Here is a 20,466-nt window from a genome sequence, read left to right on the forward strand (position 1 = left end):
TTAATTAAATAATTTACATTTTTCTCTTTATTTTTCATGTTTTTCATGTTTGTTTTAACTTTTATGTCCTTTACATTACTTTTTAAACCATAAAACCTGAACTTGTTAGCCAAGTAATTCGACTCAAGTGGTAAATAAGCTCCATCAAATGACGAATTGTTCAAACTTTACTAATAAAATAATTATTGATCAAATTTTACTTACATTTTGGTCGAACTCCAAATATTGAAAGTATAACATAAAAAAAGAGTCTAAACTTATACAAATATATTCCCAAATTCATCTTTAAACGCGTAAGTCTACATAATAACTTGTTCGGAATTAAATGACACCTATTAAGATCATCTCCATTTCTCAAAATAAATAGAGGTGTTTATTGCTATAATTTTAGTGAATAAAGTCTAACTAATGTCCTAATTTCTAGAATTTACATAATTTATCTTTGAAAAAAGAATTTATGTAATTAATTAAATTATTATAAAACTATAACAATTAACATTTCCATTTATGTTAGAAAATGAAGAAAATCCAAATCAAAAGTTAACACTAGCCGACTTTAGTTAGACTCATGTCTTAGTTCATTTTTCCGAAATTCATTTTCATACATTGTTTCCTCGTTACGCTACGCTCTATGTATCTCTTTCAGTCTCGTTTAGTTGCTTTTTTTCTTCCTTTATATAAATGTTGATTACATAAATGTTGATTAGTGATGATAATATTAATTTAATTATTTTGTTGTTGTTTTTCTTCCTTAGGTATATCTAGAAAATTTACTTGGAAAGTTGAAAACTTCCGCTTCAACATGGCGCATCCATTAATTTCCAACCATTTCTATGTTCAGGGTATTAAATGGTAATGATTTGAATTTCAAATTATTTTGTTCAGTTCCCTTATGTTATGCTTGATAGTTTCTTGTATTTCAAAATGTGACCCGTTTGACATTAATTAAATAAGCAAATGTGTCTATGTTCGATACCGAAAAGGGGTACTGATTATGGGGATGTTGATTATTATTCGTTGCATATTAATGTTGATCATGATGATGAAAACCTTTTACCACATGAATGGAAGAGGTTTGCTCATTGTTCCCTGACGATTGTCGATCAAAACAATAACAACTTTTCAATAAAAAAATGTAGTTTATTTACCGGTATGGCTGTGTGTGTTTGTATTCAGGATCTTTTTATCCTCTTCTTTGTTTTTAACTAATCTCATTTTTTTAATGGATAAATTTTTTATTTGCAGAAACAACATTATTTTGATGTTTGTTACCATTATCGTCATGGTTTCCATCGTTTTGTCTCTACTCGTAAATTTTTGAATCCTAACAGAGGTTAGATCAAGAATGATGCATGCATAGAGGATGCTAACATTTCAATGAAGGAATTAGTTATGTTGATTTCGAAAGCCAAGGAGATAGATGTTACGTGAATTGCATGATTCAGACACTATATCATATTCCTTTTTTTAGGAAGGTTTTGTCTCTACTCGTTTGACGTTACTTGCAATAAAAAAACAGGAGAATAATTGTATCTCCAAATGAGAATAGTTATTTGTCTGTGCATCTTGATGTGGTAGATTCACAAGCATTGTCATCTGGGTGGAGTAGATTTGCCAGATTTAGCTTGACACTTCTTGATCAAGTTCATAATGATTACTCAATAAGGGAAGGTAATTTAAATTCAATTACTTGTATGACTGTGTTTTTTAGGGTCACTTTATCCTCCTCTCAAGTTGTATTTGATTTCTCTTTATCTTTTACTGGATAAATATTTAATTGCATAAACACAACACCACTTCAATGCTCGTGCCAGCCATTGGGGGTTTGATAAGTTTGTTTCTCTTGCTGAATTGAATGATCTTGACAGAGGTTATGTGCAAAAGACTAAGTGCATAATTGAGGATGATATTTTGGTAAAAGAGTTTGGTTATGTTGGGCTGAAAAACCAAGATGCTACATCTTACCTCAATTTACAATTCAAACATTGTATCATATTCTCTGTTTTAGGAAGGTTAGCTAATATTCTCTCTACAAACTCTTAAACTTACAAACATTTTATATTAACAATTCATTCTTACAAGTTGTGTGCAAGATGCCTACTGCTGAGAATGATTTGCCTCTGGCAACATTACTTTAGCATTGTAAACTTTATTCTACCAGATGCAACACAGTGTCTGTCATTTCATAAAAACAAAGTATTTGACCAAGCCATTTGGATGGGAAAAAGAGGATTTACACGTGTAGCATGTATACAAAAATTTGGTAGTGTTCTGTGTGAAAACCTACAAAACAAAATGAAGGTACACATTTTTTCATGGCTTGCAGTAATATTTTTTTGGACCAAGTTCTATATTCATGTTTTTTGTTGGATCAAGATACTATTGTTGAAGGAACCATACAACAGTTGTTTGAAGGCCATCATAGGATCCATTATAAATGCATCAATATGGACTGTAATCCATATGACAGAATCATTTTATGGCATGCAAAGTTTGATGTTGTTATTTATTCTTGGGCCTAATCGAATTTCAATATTTAATCATATAGATCTTCAGCTGGATGTTAAAGGATGTCGGAACATTTATGATTGTTTGGATATGTATGTTAAAGTGAAACGTCTCGAGGGTGATAACAAATATTATACTGAGTAATATCTGAGCAATATGGAGTGCAACATGAATTTTCTACAATAATCTGTTCATTATTTTCTTAATTCAAATTTTTGCCCACGATGGATTTGATTGTTTAGTCGGTGGATTTGCGGCTTAAATCAAAATAGTATAATTTCTGTTTTTAAACATTAGTTAATACGCTTTATCAACTACAATTGAACTATTGAAGTTTCTTTTAAGTATTATTTAAGACCGTTTTTAACTTTCTACTTTTATCTTTAACACCTTATCGATTAAAAAAAGTAGTTTATTTATGTCTAATTTATACTATTTCAATACTCATTACTGTTATTGTGGAGGTTTTAATCATTGTCTTTATTGTCAATTGTTGAACCATAACAATGCATAGTGGTAACTTATTTGGATGAAGAAATTTGGGCATGGTGGTTTGGAAAGTCAGTGAGATATATGTTACCAAATTGTATGATTCAGACATTGTATCACATTTCTTTATCTATGAGGGTTAGATAGTATTTCATTTGTAAATATGACAATAACATATCAACCAACAACGTAATCAAATATTTTGGATGTGACAAATATGGTTCATTCTCACAACGTGGTGTGCAACAGTTTATTAGAGTTGATTGTGAAAACATAGAAAAAAATAAAGGTATAAATCTTGATTTTTGTAATATTGTTTGAGAAAATCTACTTTTACTCTAAATATGTTTGTATGTTTGTATTTTTGTCTCTAGTACATTATAATGTTGGATTGGGGTGTTCTTTTGAGAGTCACGTTTAACATATGAACGATAAAACAACAATGAAAGAATAATTATATGGTATGTAGTTTAAGAGGTTGTTTACTATATTTTTATACTATATCGTTACGGAATTTTGTATATTGAATTATATATATCTTCAGCTTGATGTATACTCTTTACTTTGTATATTGAATTATATAGATGTTCATCTCGATGACAAAGGATATATGGATGTTTTTCTTAACAAATATGTTGATTTTTTTTTACAAAACTAATATGTTAAACTTGAACCTAGTGATAACAAGTATTACACTGAAATAGTATGGTATACAAATAATATTTGAATGGAAGAATTTTTCATACACTATTCTCATTTTTATATCTATGTCTAGGAACTTCGATCTTTCAAATTTGTTTATAACAAAACTTATAAAGTATAAAACTTCGCAACATACCAAAAATTTGGTACAAATTCAACAAAATATATCTCTGAACACTTACTACCGTAACTATTAAGTGGAAAATGTAAGTGTTACGAGTTACATATGGACCTATTAGGTCATACTACATAGATTAGACTATTGTATATTAACACTTTTAATAAATAATTGTTTCTCTACTGACCTTTATCAATTTTGATAATAAGGATGATGTTTGATTGAAATATCATATCACTATTTAGGAATATCTATTGGCATATCCATTTATTTATAATTGATTTTCGGTTGCAGTTATGTCTCTATTTGTTTTCATTCAATATACATCTTTCAACCTGTTTAATCTATTGACAAAGCTGACATATTAAATCATGATTCAACATATTATATGACTTTTTTTTTGTCATATAACAGTCTTTACGAAGAAGTTTCAAACCAAATTACTTTCAACATAATTTGAGATCTAGCCACCATTTGAAGATTATCACTCTCCACAAAAACTTTGATCCGAATATTAATTAGTAATCAATTAAGAGCAAAGGAGGTAAAGATTGGTTTAGCATTGTTTATGCTTCAGAAACTTACTTGGTATTTATCTTGTTTTATTTTTTATTTCTCTATTTTTAATGACAAAGTAAAGCATCATAAAAGGGAGAGAGAATATATAGTCAAACTCAAACATGATGGACTCTACTAGCATAGAAACCTAAAGGGTCTAATAGCATAGGCCCACTAACCTATTTTTTAACATCTTCCCTCAAACTCACGATGCAATAACACTAAGCATCAACAATTTGTTAAACAAAAAACGAAAAACATACTAGATAATATAAAGTTCTAACACTACCCCTAAAGCTGAAGCTTACTAAGCTTTAAGCTTGTTATAAATTAACCATGAAAATAAGACATCAAATCAGCCTGACTAATATCATAACTAACAGAGCAACAACCAAAATGATGAACCGTCCGATAAAGAAGCAACAATCAGTCAAAAAGATAGAACCAACCGAGAGAACATCCAAATCAAACCAATAAGAAAAAATGTAGGGATAAGACCAATCAAATAAAGAAGAATCAACAGAGAAATGAGCAATCAAACATAAGAAACCAATAGAGAGAAGCAATTAATTAGAATCAATGGAGACGAAAGCAATCAAATAGAAGATCCAATAGAAAGAGAGAATCAAAGAGAATAATCAAAAGACAAAAAACCGAGGGAATATATTATTAATAGCCAACCATGAAGAGTTGTTTCTAGATCCTTACCAAAAGTCTTCTCAATATAAAAACATGTAATGCACAAATCAAAAAGAGATGAATGAACACGATCCATTTCCAAAACAACATAACCAAGCAACAAATCTTTTTCTTCTCTCTCAATAGAATCGATCATCATCACAGATTAACACAAAAGCCTTCTTACTTCTTTTTTTTTTTTTTTTTTTACTTTTCTCAGTATTATTTAAGGTCGTTTTTTTAACTTGTACTTACATCTTACAAGTTACAACAAAAAATTATTTTTGTTTTTGACAAAAGTTACAACATAATATTATTAAGGTTAAATTACATTATGGGTCCTTTAAGTTTGAGGTTTGTAACATATTTGTCCTTTAAGTTATTTTGGTCACACATAAATTTTTAAATTTGATGTTTGTAACAGAGGTAACTGGTGCTAGGGGTGTAACGGTTCGGTTGGATCGGTTTGTTTGAAAATACAATTAATTTTTTTTCTTCGTATTTTCACAAATTTGTATTTCATGCATACAACCATTTAAGTTTGCACCCTTATCTCAAAGATTGTTTCACTTTTGCACCTCTACTTTCTCTTTTTTATAGATTTGAATATTTGGTTGTATCTCTTTAGTTTTCATGTCATGAATGTGTGTGAGACACTCTTGTCATACTCTCTAAATGTATCGAAATTGTAGACACATCCTTAATGCATATGTGTTTTTAGTAATTTTATAGATTAAATTGGACAATGACAAAACATATTCAAGAATAAAATTGAATATCTAAAAACTAATTTGAAGATTAAAATGACTAATAAAAGAGACATTTATGAATGTATTTGCAATTTTGATACATTGAAAGATCAATATGGCAACAATATACACATTCATGATAAAAATTTGAAAGTTCGAAAGTTTGAACCCCCTAACCCAAGGTCCTGGCTACGCCACTGCATACAACATACTCAAATATTTCACAGAATTTTGTTTTCCATGTTCCCTCTTTTTCAAACTACTTTGTATAACTAACATGAAAAAACTAACAAGAGATGGATGATCCCAACGGCGACGATGAATGATGGGCTATGTGTGACTAACGGCTAATGTTCTTTTTTAGTAGAAACAAAATAGATTGTGAGTGATGAGATGAGATGATGATGAGAGAAAGTGAATGAATTAAGGAGTATTTTATGTTGGACTTTAATTTTGAGCTTAACATAAGTGTGTGTGAGGAGAGATAATATTACTAAAATGGAGAGTGAGGTTAGCATCGATTATGTTCATCGGTTCTCAGAATTTAAAACCGAGAATCGAACCAAACTAGATCGGTTTAGGTTGGTTTGGTTCGGTTTTGAACCAAACCAAACAAGGTCAGATACTTTTTCGGTTTGAATTTTCGGTTTTATCGGTTTTGTCCGAACCACTTACACCCCTAACCGGTGCTTTAAGGGTATTGATTAAAGAATCTATTGGTGACACTTGGTCTTGAAAATTATGTCTGAGTAATAATTACATAATTTTTTGTTGCAAAACTACTTATTTTAGTACTTTAACTAATGCCTAAGGGCACTCATTAGCATTCTTCATTATAAAAATACGAGGAATTGCATGTGTGGCTTAGACTAAGAGTGAGTCCACCTCAGTTTTAGATACATTGAAGAATTGATGTATTTAGTCTTTATTATAAATTAAATACATTTCCTATTCAATGTATATAAAATATGAAGTTTTGCTAACAGAGAAAGCATAAGTTTATATTGAAAAACTGATAAGATGGTTGATATAGAGAATAAGCTAACATATTGCATCATAGTATTTATTAACATTAACAATTGAACTAGCCATTTTTTTTTGCCAAGTAGTCTAGCGGTTAGAGAAATTTACCTTAAAGGTGAATAAGTTGGTTGTCCGGGGTTCGAACCCCAATCCCTACAAGTGAGCTAAGCTCACGGGGACGAACTAGCCATTTTAATTGAGTTTGGTTTGAATTGTTACCCGAAAATTTAAATGTTGGAGTTGTTGTTATTGAAATAGCACGTTTGACAAAAATTCTAAACGAGTCTCACCAATAAACAAAGCATGTCAAACAAATATTACAAAATGATTAATTTAATGAAAAGTATTGTGGAGTCCACTTAAGAATGAGATGCTCATATGAGACTCCGAGTCCTATAAGATCTCCAAAAATATTCTACCTATTAGGTACCGGGTTTTAAATGGTTAAAATCTCACCATTGGGTATGGTCTTATTAGTTTAAACCTTTTAGAGAAATGCTAACATGTACCCTTTGGGGTATATGTTAATTTATTAAAAATAGAAATTATGCATTGAAAATTGTGTCAATTTATTTTTCAAAATATTGAAATTTAATATTTTTTCAATAAATAATTTCTTTTTGTAGACCCAACTTTTTATACTTTCTCTTTTAAAAAAAATAGAAAATAAAAAAGACATGTATCAATGAATGTACATTAGGAAAACTTGTCCTCGTGAGCTTAGCTCAGTTGGCTTGAACAATGTATAAAATATGCGAGGTTCGGGGTTCAAATCCCGACCACCACAAAAAAAAAAAAAAATTAGGAAAACCTAGCACAAGAAATGCCAGCCCACAAATCACCATAGCATATTAATAAATTAAAAACAGAACAGATCACAAAGTAAAATTTAAAAACAGAACAGATCACAAAGTAAAAAAAAAAAGTAAAAATAAATCAGCCACTCACATTATTACTTCAGTGTTAAGAAAGAGTAGAAAGAATGTTAAGAAAGAGTAGAAAGAATGCGTTAAAACTACAATTAATTCTATTGTAGGCTTATGGAGTAGCTTTGATGCTTTGCTCATGGTCATGGGAAACATGCAAATGCAGAGAAACAACCAATTAAATTTAATTCAATGGTGTACAAATGAAGAAGTCTCTTTAAAGCTAGAAGGAAACAGGTGCACCTGCCTCTACATAAATTGTCTTCACTCCCTTCATCTGTGTGTATGAGAAACCAAAACCTTAACAGTGTAAACTATATTTATGTTTACCATGAGATTCTCAACCTTAGCATTTCTCTTACCACTTTTGGTGATACTACAAGAAACCATTTGCTTCAATGAACACGTAGAACTTTCTCATCTCATGAAAAAAATTGCTAAGCATAAAGTAGACATTGCCTTGTCCCAGCTACCCTCTCCTTCTCCTCCATCACCATCCTCACACACAAAAAGGGTATGTGACAAATTAATAACAAAAAAAAATATTTTATTTTTCATTTTCCTAGCATTTCTTTTATGAATTTAATTGTTATACATCATGAGTATGTCACAATAAATCATAATATTTTTTTAGTTTTTGGTTTTTCTAGCATTTCATTGATGAATTTAATTGATATGTAATGTAAGTATGGTTATTTTTTACACTATCAATCAATCATAATCACTGAGTCATATTAAAAATATTTGACTTTAATTAAAATATGTGATTGTTTGACGATGCAAAATATTTGACTGTAATCAGAGTGGAAGAGTGGTGTGCCCAATTGAGTATGGTGCAGACCCAACAGGGGAAAATGAAAGCAGTGATTCCATTATGAAAGCTGTAGAAGCTGCATTTGATATTGATAATTTAGGGCTTGAATTATTGCCAGGAATTAGAGACCTAGGAGGTGTTATTATTGATTTTCAAGGTGGAAACTACAAAATCAGCAATCCCATCACATTTCCTTCATCTGTTGGCAATCTTGTGGTTAGCATCTAATTTATTCTAATTAAATTTATTTTATCCTTTTCCTCCTTTACTACTTTGATGCATTCGTTGATCCCTTTTCTTTTTGGAAAATCAGATTTAAAAAAACAAATTCAAAATATTAATACAACTTTATAAAAATGATAGTTGGTGATTGTTCTCAATAATTTTATTTTACCTAAATTAGGTATGAAATCTATTACTCTCTCCATTTCAAAATGAGTGTCGTTTTAGCCAATTGCACACATATTAAGGAATGGAATAAAGTAGTCAAATGTCATATCAATTTTACCAAATTATCGTAATCAACTATTGGTTTGTTTTTCATTAAAGAAAAAATAATACTTTGGAAGTAGCGTAACATAATATTAATTGAAGGGTACAATTGAAAAGAAAAAGTTATTATTGCATTGGAAACTGAAAGTGACATTTAAACAATTTTTTTTGGCTAAAACGACACTCATTTTGAAACGGAGGGAGTAGTGTTTTCTTTCTTCTTTTTTTTTTTTTTTTTAACAAAATGATCTCTATCCCTTATAAATATTTTTCACTTTTAATTTTGTACTAAAATTTTCTTTGGCGCCAAAATATATTCTGCATTGAATATGGTATGTCTTGATCTTAAAAAATTGTGTCTAGTGTGCTAGAAGCGTACTAGGAAAGCACCATCCTGCAAATTCTTAATAACTCCATCAATTTAAGTCTCACCTAACAATAATAAATTAAGGTGGCCAACAAGATGTGGGAAAACCCTTGAGTAGGGATGGGAATAGGCCAGGCCGGCCTACAGGGGCCTACGGCCTAGCCTACGACAGGCCAGGCCAGGCCAGGCCAGGCTTTTTTCTTAAATAGAGAATGCCTAGGCTTTTTTAAAAGCCTTTTTAGCTTAATAGGCCACAGGCCACTCAAAAAGCCTTTTAGGCCTATTTAAGTAAATATGAATAATATTATTTATTATTATATTATAATTTATTATTATATTATATTTTGTACTTTGAATTAAAATAAGGGTTAATTATGTTTCTAGTCCCTATAAAATAGCGACCTTGTAAGTTTAGTCCCTACTTAATTTTAATAGCATTTTTAGTCCCTATAAACAAAATTTACTTATAATTTTAGTCCCTGCTAAAACAAAGTTTGATTAATTATCCTTAAACTCTTAAATTTTTGAACGATTTTTTTGAGACAAGATTAGAACACTATGAAAGGTTCGTTTACTAAAATTTAGAATTTTCTGACATGAAATGAATTAAATATGAATTTTTTAAAACGACAAAAGTTAAAGATAAAAAGTAATAAAATCTGGATGTAGAAATCAAATTTTGCGATAATTTTTTGCGGACGAACTTTTAGTAATGTTCTAAACATGTCTGCAAAAAATTGTTCAAAAATTTAAGAGTTTAAGCATAAATTAAACAAATTTGAATTGAGTAGGGACTAATACTCAGTGTAGAAAAACAAAATTAGGGACTAAAAATGCTATTAAAATTAAGTAGGGACTAAACTTACAAGGTTGCTATTTTATAGGGACTAGAAACATAATTAACCCTTAAAATAAAAATGTGTTAACTTTTTCAGTAATTTAAGCTTATTAGTATAAATTAATTTTTTTCATATTTAAATGTATTATTATAAACTAGAATTGAAATATGATACAATATATAGTCAAATTCCCTAAAAAATCATCTTGATTATCAAAAGAGAGTTTAATCTAACTGATCTATTAGTTCGCTAGTCTATTTACACTTAAATCACATTGTTGATTTAAAGATGTTCATATGAAATAGGCTTTTAAACAAGCTAGCAGGCCGTATCAGGCTTTCAGAAGGTCAGGCTCAGGCCTAAAAAGTAAGCCTACGACAGGCCGCAGGCCAGGCTTAGGCCTTCAAAAAAATTGGCAGGCCAGGCTCAGGCCTTACAAAGCCTAGCTCGGCCTAGCCTATTCCCATCCCTACCCTTGAGTACACCAAAGCCTTGACCAAAATGTCTGGCTAGCAATTGTGTTGGAAAATGAACAAATTTGAGATTGAATAAGAATATTCCATCCGTTTCAAAATGAGTGTCGCTTTAGGCAAAAAAATTGTTTCAAAATGAATGTCACTTTCAGTTTCCAATGCAATAATAACTTTTTCTTTTCAATTGTACCTTCAATTAATACTCTGCACACCACTTCAAAAGAATTACTTTTAAAATTAATCAATAGTTAATAAGGATAATTTAGTAAAATAATCATTCTCTTTCTCTTAATCATTGCATTTCTTAATATGTGTGTGAACACCTAAAACGACACTCATTTTGAAACGGAGGGAGTAAATTGGACAATATGGAAACTTCCAAAGCTTATGGTGGACTACCCTCAAAATTTCCAACATGGTAGTAATAGATTTCTCAAAAAAATTGAGAAACAGTGTGATTGGAACGGTGAGACGTACATGATCAAGAGAGTTTACATAAAACGTATTTTATTTTGAAAGACTCGTAAATTTTGAAAATTTAAGTTCTCTTAAAGATTCAACAAAAGTACAAAACCGGAGAAATGAAAATAGTAAAAAGTAAAAAAATGGTAAAATGAGATTTTTGAAAATTGTGGGTGCAAAGACGGGACTATGTAAGAGCAAAATGGAAAAACTATGTTATATGTTATGAGAGTTTCTTTTCTCGCCCCTCGAATACACTTCACAAGTATATTCTTGAAAAAATACTGTATTTGTATCGTCCGAAACTATACTTTTGGACATAAATTCAGTTTTTTTCCCAATCATGCTGTATACTTTTGAAAACAAGTTTGGTTTTATAGAAGTGTCTGGTATAGGGAAGAAATTCACATATATTATTGATATTTCTCAGCAGTGCAAAATAAAGATAAAAATGTGTAATCAATCTGAATGTGCTTCTTGATAACAATTGTATAAATCATAACACTTTAATGAAGATATATTGAACTCTTTTTTGGAAATTACTGCAATGTTATCCTTCCAAGTTCCATCTTCTTACACAAAACTTGTACATGAAATGTTTGAAGGTGAAAGGAGGAACCTTAAGAGCTTCCAATACATTTCCAACTGATAGACACCTTGTTGAGTTGTGTGCATCAAGTTCCAAACTACTCCAAAATGCAACAACAGCATACAACAACGAATTACTTCAACAAACAATAGGAATTTACTATGAAGACATAACATTTAGAGACATCCTCTTCGATTCGAGCTACCGAGGTGGAGGAATATTCATCGTCGATTCAGCTAGAATCAGAATCGACAATTGTTTCTTCCTCCATTTCACCACCGAAGGAATTAAAATTCAAAGTGGCCATGAAACCTTCATATCAAGTAGTTTTCTTGGACAACACTCAACAGTCGGCGGAGACAAAGGCGAAAGACAATTTTCGGGAACTGCAATTGATCTTGCTAGCAATGACAATGCTATCACCGATGTCGCAATTTTCTCAGCAGCCATTGGAATTGTTGTTAGGGGACAAGCTAACATGATCACAGGTGTGCATTGTTATAACAAAGCAACAGGTTTTGGTGGAATTGGTATTTTGTTGAAGTTAGCAGGGAATTCACAAACAAGAATTGATAATTGTTACATGGATTATAATTCTATAGTCATGGAAGATCCTGTTCAAGTTCATGTTACTAATGGTTTTTTCTTAGGGGATGCTAATATTGTTTTGAAGTCAATTAAAGGGAAAGTTTATGGTTTAAATATTGTTAATAATATGTTTAGTGGAAACCCTAATAATAATGTTCCAATTGTAAAATTAGATGGGGGATTTAGTAACATTGATCAAGTGGTGATTCATAGGAACAATGTGATTGGTATGATTTTAAGATCAACGGTTGGAAAGTTGAATGTGGATGGTAATGGCACAAAATGGGTGGGTGATTTTTCAAATGTTTTGGTATTTCCTAATAGGATTAGTCATTTTCAGTATTCATTTTATACATTAGAGGGGCCAAAGTTTGTTGCTCATTCAGTGAGTAATATGTCAAATAATGTTGTAGTTGTTGAAAGTGAGAAACCAGTTCATGGTGTTGTTTCCTTCTTTGTTGAACAATGAGTTGGTATGGATGTTTAAGCTTTGTCTAGTCTCTATCTTTGATAAACTAAATTGTGGTTATATGAAAGAAATCTTATATGTGTTCATTGGCATTACCATATGGACCAAGGACTTTGTTCTATTTTATAATTGCATACTTATAAAACATCTTGTATTTTTAAAAATACTTCAAATTATTATCCATGAATAAGTTTCACATTTTATGATATATATTACTATTTAGAATCTAATTAAAATGAAATTGTTTATAGTAATTAGGATGGAAGGAGGATTTGGTTCCTCTCATGTTTGAATCTAACATGAATGAGTTATGTTGATGATCGTTAAAAATTATTGAGTTTTGCAACTTACAAATACAAAAGTGGGATCCAATGAAAGATAATTGTGAGATCATCAACATAGCCTCCTCATGTTAAACATGAGAGGATTCAAATCTTTGAGGTTGTAGACACTATATTAAAAATATTTCTTGGCATTGATTTTTTGGGTAAACAATCTTGCACTCCATGTCTACTCTATGAGTGGATCGTGAAATCGGTTGATTGTATGATTAGATAAGAGGGTGTTTTGTAATTTTTTTGTGTGGGTATAATATCACTTATACTTGTTCTTAAACTGTGGGTGGAGTAGTACTTGTACTCTCTTTTATTTATTTCTTTTCAATTAAGTTTTCCCATTATAAAAGAATCAAGCGAGTTTTGACGCTACATATTTATCAAAAATGTTAAATCTTCGAGTTTATGAGACTATTCACTAAAATATTGTTCAACGTCAACTACTCGAATGACTTATTTTCTTTCTCTTTTATTTATATAATTTTTTAATATGTATGAACCGATCAACCATGTAAGATATTTTGAGATCAAATGAATAGTTAACAATATAAAGAGCTCATAAAAAAAATGACAACAATATGAAACTTCTTTATACATGTTTTTGGTTGTGATAAATTTAAGGGTAATGATATAGTTGACATATCAATCCATTCTACATCTCGGATGACCTCATATTCCCACTAATGAAGGAACAAACAAGGAGAGTGAAAGAGGATGAGGAGGAAAACAATGAGAAAGATTAGGTGACGGTTGGATAGATGAATAAGTGTCTACTAATCTTTTATCTTTTTTGCTTTATTTTTTTTTAGGAAGCATTAGTCTTTTCTCTTACTCTAACTTATTTTGAGGAAGCATTGATCTTTTCTCTTACTCTAACTTATTGTCAATTTATTACTGCCACGTATATAAATTAAAAAGACAAGCATATAAAAAGTAATTACTGTTGTATACTCTCCATTTCATAATACTTCTCTTTTTGAAGAATCTACACATACCAAGAAATCAAATAAATTTTGTTATTTTTGATGAAATTATGTGTGTTTTTTTTCCTATAATACCCTAACCATTTATTATTTTATTCTATTATTTCTCTTTACAATAAATAAGTAAGGGTATTCTTGACAAATCAATAATTAATGTTGCATTGAAACTCGAAAGTGGCAAGTAATGTGAAACAAAATTATTCTCCAAAAACGACAAGTATTGTGAAACAGAGTGAGTAAATTATTTTTTAAAAATATATTTATAATTATACCCAAAAAATAATACGAATAGTTTTAAAAACACAAGTATAGGAAAACTAGAAAGAATATTTTAGTCACTTGTTAAAGGAATCAAATATATTAAAGAAAATGTTAATGAGTGTTCTAATGATACTTTTTAAACACTTTGGAAGTTTTTATGGAAACATGTGCATTTATTCATCAAAAATAGAAATATTAGACTTTTTCAATGAAAAGTTTCTTAGTTGGAAATTTTTAAAGAGTGTCTCTAAGACACTCGTTAGCAAGACTCATATAATAAGGGTCATGTTAACTTGTGTCCTAAGGACACAAGTTAAGGATCTAAAAAAGAATTAAAACATAAATTTTGTATTGAAAAAATAAGTTTTTAAATTTTCAAGACATTGAATGCACGATTTTCTAAATTAAGTTTCTAGATTTGGCTTCTAAACTTGTGCCTTAAGGGCACAAGTTAGTATTTCACATACAATAATCCTTCTTAATTGTCATATTTATAAGAAACATTTGATTTTTTTGATTCATTGCATAAATGATGTATTTGGTCTATATTTTAGACAAGATACATCAATTACTCAATATATCTAAAAAGTTAATTTTTTCTTATAAATAGGTGACTCTTTAAAAGTCTAAAAAAAATTATTTTCAAATTAAAATTACAGACACTTGTTAACATAACCTTGAACTAATTTGAATTTCCTACTATTACCGTATGCAATAATAGATCTTCAATGTCTAATCTTAAACGGATGACCGAGATCATTTACATAAACCGTCCAATCTCAAATCAATGAGTGAGATAATCTGGTGCGTAAAACTATGCAAAATGCCTACATCAGCAACCGTGGTCCCTTAATTGTAAAGTTTGCTTTTTTGCTTTGCATGTGTATCTTTGTTCATGGGAAACATGCAAATGCGATTTTTTTTTTCTTCTACCCCTATCACCAAAAAGATTGATATGTCTGCCCCTAGTTGAAAACTATTGATACAAATACCCCTGTTCTTCATTTTACTTGGCGAGCATAACAATTTTTTCCACTTTCTCTGCAAGCTTGCAGGCTTTTAGCTGAACATATGTGTGTCACACAAATGGAATGGCGAGCATGTTCTTTTTTTAATTTTTTTTCATGTTTTTTATTTGAAATGGCGAACTTGCCATTTTTTATTTTTTAGTTATTTGTTTTGTGTTCTACATTTGAAATGGCAAACATGCCATTTGATTTTTTTTACTTTTTTTTGGTACACCTTTTTTGTTTTATCTACTACTATTAATACAACATTGCCTCTTTCAGAAACGTTAGACAATTCCTATGAATATGACTGGTCCTGGAACATAATCCACATTTTCTCGGTGCTTTTTCACAAAATTAGGAATAGATAAAGGTAATAGATGTTTTAAGTTTGTGACAATGTTTCATTTTAATGTATTTTTGTTAAATGCTTAATAAAAAAATATTTTAGGTTGTTTTTTTAAATTAAAGAAATGTGGTTGTTTTAATAAAAATAAAAATAAAAAGAAATACAAAAGTAAGGCCGTAAAAAACAAAAAAAATGGGCATGCTCGCCATTTTAGTTGTCAAACATGTAAAAATTAAATAAAAAAAGTAACAATGGCTAGTTCGCCATTTGATATTAAGAACAGAAGAAGAAAAAAATTATAAAAAAAAATATGATGCTCGCCAAGTGAAATGTAAAGCCTGCAGTTTTGCAGAGGATGTTGAAAAAATAGGCATGCTCGCCAACTATAATGAAGAACAGGGGTATTTATATCAATAGTTTTCAACTAGAGGCAGACATATCAATCTTTTTGGTGATAGGGGTAGAAGAAAAAAAAATTCTGCAAATGCACATAAACAACAAATTAAGTTCAATTCAAGCGTCTATTTAAAGTGAGAAGGAAACAGGTACACCTGCCACTACATAAATTGTCATCACTCCCTTCATTTGTGTGCATGAAAAACCAAAATCAAAATCATACATAACATTGTAAACTGAATTTATGTTTGCTATGAGATTCTCAACCTTAGCATTTCTCTTGTCACTTTTGGTGATACTACAAGTACAAGAAACCACCTGCTTCAATGAACACGTAGAACTTTCTCATCTTGTGAAAAAAATTGTTAAGCAAAAAATGGACATTGCCTTGTCTCATCCATCTTCACACAAAAAAAGGGTATGTAACAAATTCATAACAAATAATTTTTTTATATTATGTTTTTCTTTTTCCTAGGAGTTCTTTTATGAATTTAAATGGTATGCATCATGAGTTAATTTCTCACAATCAATCATAATAGTTTTTGTTTAAATTTTTTCTTACAATTACTATCTCCTTTTTTATTGTATAAATGTCAAATTACAATCTCATTCTCTCTATGTGGTTTTTGATTGGAAAATGAAGAAGAGTGGAAGAGTGGTGTACCCAATTAAGTATGGTGCAGATCCAACTGGGGTAAATGAAAGCAGTGATGCCATTATGAAAGCTATAGAAGCTGCATTTGATATTGATAATTTAGGGCTTGAATTATTACCAGGAATTAGAGACCTTGGAGGTGTTATTATTGATTTTGAAGGTGGAAACTATAAAATCAGCAATCCCATCACATTTCCTTCATCTGCTGGCAATCTTGTGGTAATTATCTTCTCTTAATTAATTTCTTTCCTTTTCCTCCTTTCTTAATCAATTGATGCACTTTTTTTTAAAAGATTAATATGCACATGTTGATCCTTAATTTGTTACATAAATTAGCATGTGTTTTTCTGAAATGATTTTTTTTAATATTTGTATAAAAATGACAGTTGTCGTTCTGAATAATGTTTTTTTAACATCAAAATTTATTAAATATACGAGAGAAGTATAAATAATACTTAACCCAAAAAAATGAAAAAGTACAAGGGATACTTGACCCGCTAAGAAACAAACATAAGTTAAGAATTAAAACAAAGAAGAGGGTTCGAAAACTAATCAAAATACATGCAAAACCTCAAACTTTTTCCTAGCTGTAAACCACCTGGAAGAGGTTGATATTATGGAGTCTACTATCTCTTCTACCTTCAGGAAAAAATAACCCCATTCCAAATAATGTTATTTAAATTATGTTTTTTTCATAATATTTGTTAAGAGGAATATTATGAACACTTTTTTTCAACACTCTCTAACATTCCCTTGTTTGTCTTATAAATATTTTTCTCATTTGATTTGATTTTTTTTATTGGCGCCAAAATGTTCTTGCATTGAATATGTTCTAAATATGTGTGTCTGTGAGCCTGTACCTAGAAGCGTACTAGGAAACACTATCCTGCAATTTCTTAATACTCCATCAATGTAAGTCTCACTCAACCTCTAATAATTTTGAACCCACTCTCACCAAACAATATAAAGGTGGCCAACAAGATAAATACCTTGAGAAAACCAAAGCCTTGACCAAAATATCTGGCTAGCAATTGTGTTGGAAAATGAAGAAATCTAACGATTCAATAGAACAAAAGGTAAAATAAACAAGAAAAAAAAATGAGATTTTTTAAAAATTAAGGAGTGAGAAGACTAAATAAGAGAGTATAAATAAAATCTTTCAATAGATGCACAAAACCAGACAAAAAAAAAAAACAAAAAAAGGAAATTTGTGGTCCCTGAGACTAAGGGTTCGTTTGTTATCGGTTATAATTTGAATTTATTTTGCATGCAATATTGATAGTGTAAATCTATTTTACACATTCATCTAATCAAATCACACCATGTATATATTTTGGAAGAGGAATAATAAGTTTGTATTGGAACTTGTTTATTTTATATTCAATATATAACATTTTAATAAATAATTGTTGCTTTTCAATAAAAAAAGTTACAATTTTAGTTCCTTAACATCTTAATATGCTTCTTGATAATTGTATAAATCATAACATAACAATATTTGAGGGAAGTTAAATTGCAGTCTTTTTTCTTGAAAAATGCCACAGTGCTATTTTCTTCTTCCACTTAACTGTTTACATATCAATATTTCTTACACTTAACTTTTACATCAATGACCAAAGGTAAACGGAGGAACCCTAAGAGCTTCTGGAACATTTCCAACTGATAGACACCTTGTTGAATTAAATGCATCAAATTCCAAAACCCTCCAAAATGCAACAAAAGCATCCAACAACAGATTACTTGAACAAACAATAGGAATTTACTATGAAGACATAACATTTAGAGACATCCTCTTCGATTCGAGCTACCGAGGTGGAGGAATATTCATTGTCGATTCAGCTAGAATCAGAATCGACAATTGTTTCTTCCTCCATTTCACCACCGAAGGAATTAAAGTTCAAAGTGGCCATGAAACCTTCATATCAAGTAGTTTTCTTGGACAACACTCAACAGTTGGCGGAGACAAAGGCGAAAGACAATTTTCGGGAACTGCAATTGATCTTGCTAGCAACGACAATGCAGTTACCGATGTTGCAATTTTCTCGGCAGCCATTGGAATTGTTCTTAGGGGACAAGCTAACATGATCACAGGTGTGCATTGTTATAACAAAGCAACAGGTTTTGGTGGAATTGGAATTTTGTTGAAGTTAGCAGGGAATTCACAAACAAGAATTGATAATTGTTACATGGATTATAATAGTATAGTCATGGAAGATCCTGTTCAAGTTCATGTTACGAATGGTTTTTTCTTAGGAGATGCTAATATTGTTTTGAAGTCAATTAAAGGAGAAGTTTCTGGTTTAAATATTGTTAACAATATGTTTAGTGGAAACCCTAATAATAATGTTCCAATTGTAAAATTAGATGGGGGGTTTAGTAACATTGATCAAGTGGTGATTGATAGGAACAATGTGATTGGTATGATTTTAAGATCAACCATTGGGAAGTTGAATGTGGATGGTAATGGCACAAAATGGGTGGGTGATTTTTCAAATGTTTTGGTGTTTCCTAATAGGATTAGTCATTTTCAGTATTCCTTTCATACATTAGAGGGACCAAAGTTTGTTGCAAACTCAGTGAGTAATGTGTCAAATAATGTTGTAGTTGTTGAAAGTGAGAAACCAGTTCATGGTGTTGTTTCTTTCTTTGTTGAACAGTGAGTTAGTATGGATGTTTTTGCTTTGTCTAGTGTCTATCATTGATAAACTAAATTGTGGTTATATGAAAGAAATCTTATATGTGTTCATTGGCATTACCATATGCACCATGGACTTTGTTCTATTTATTTTAAACTTGCTGGACTGTTTATATTTCCATACCTATAAAACTTGTATTTTTAAAAAGACTTGAATTATTATCCATGAATAAGTTTCACATTTTATGTTATATAGTACTGCTTAAAATCTAATTACAATGAGATTGTTTAAAGGAACTAGGATGGAAGGAGGATTTGGATCCTCTCATGTTTGAATCTAACATGATACATGAATGAGTTATGTTGATGATCGTTAAAAATTATTGAGTTTTGCAACTTACAAATATAAAAGTGGGATCCAATGAAAGATAATTGTGAGATCATCAACATAGCCTCCTCATGTTAAACATGAGAAGATTCAAATCTTTGAGGTTGTAGACACTATTAAAAGTATTTATTGGCAATGACTTTTTGGGTAAACACTCTCGCGCTCTATGTCTACTCTATAAGTGGTTCGTGAACTCGGTTGATTGTATGATTAGATAAGAAGGTGTTTTGTAATTATATGTTTTTGTTTGTGGGTATAATTATATACTTGTACTCTCTTCCATTTTTTTTTTCAATTAAGTTTTCCCATTATAAAAAAACCAAACGAGTTTTGACAATACATATTTATCCAAAATCTTAAATCTTCGAGTTTATGAGACTATTCACGAAAATATTGTTCAACGTCAACTACTCGAATGACTTATTTTCTTTCTCTTTTATTTATATAATTTTTTGATATGTATGAACCGATCAAGCTTGTAGGATATTTTGAGATCAAGTGAGTAGTTAACAATATAAAGAGCTCATAAAAAAAAATGTCAACAATATGAAACTTCTTTATACAGGTTTTTGGTTGTGATAAATTTAAGGGTAATGATAAGTTGACATATCAA

At 30.2% G+C, this 20,466-nt stretch overlaps 2 protein-coding genes across 3 annotated transcripts; both read left to right on the forward strand.

The window, feature by feature from the left end:
- Positions 1–7,854: 7,854 nt before the first annotated feature.
- On the forward strand, positions 7,855–12,939 carry LOC146945553 (polygalacturonase QRT3-like). The gene is made up of 3 exons (XM_085743885.1): positions 7,855–8,265; positions 8,554–8,781; positions 11,804–12,939. The coding sequence occupies exons 1-3, from the start codon at positions 8,074–8,076 to the stop codon at positions 12,842–12,844; spliced, it is 1,461 nt and encodes a 486-aa protein (XP_085600011.1). The 5' UTR covers positions 7,855–8,073; the 3' UTR covers positions 12,845–12,939.
- A 3,352-nt stretch (positions 12,940–16,291) lies between these two features.
- Positions 16,292–19,585, forward strand: LOC146945554 (polygalacturonase QRT3-like). 2 transcript variants are annotated; one of them, XM_085743886.1, is made up of 3 exons: positions 16,292–16,593; positions 16,819–17,049; positions 18,450–19,585. In XM_085743886.1, exons 1-3 carry the CDS (start codon positions 16,420–16,422, stop codon positions 19,488–19,490), a joined length of 1,446 nt encoding a protein of 481 aa, XP_085600012.1. In that variant the 5' UTR covers positions 16,292–16,419; the 3' UTR covers positions 19,491–19,585. The 2 variants fall into 2 exon arrangements, with proteins under 2 accessions (XP_085600012.1, XP_085600013.1); XM_085743887.1 differs by having other exon boundaries at positions 16,822–17,049.
- Positions 19,586–20,466: the final 881 nt, after the last annotated feature.

Source organism: Medicago sativa, chromosome 2, assembly GCF_051527215.1.
Source record: "Medicago sativa cultivar Bolivia chromosome 2, Bolivia_mono, whole genome shotgun sequence".
Lineage (NCBI taxonomy): Eukaryota > Viridiplantae > Streptophyta > Magnoliopsida > Fabales > Fabaceae > Medicago > Medicago sativa.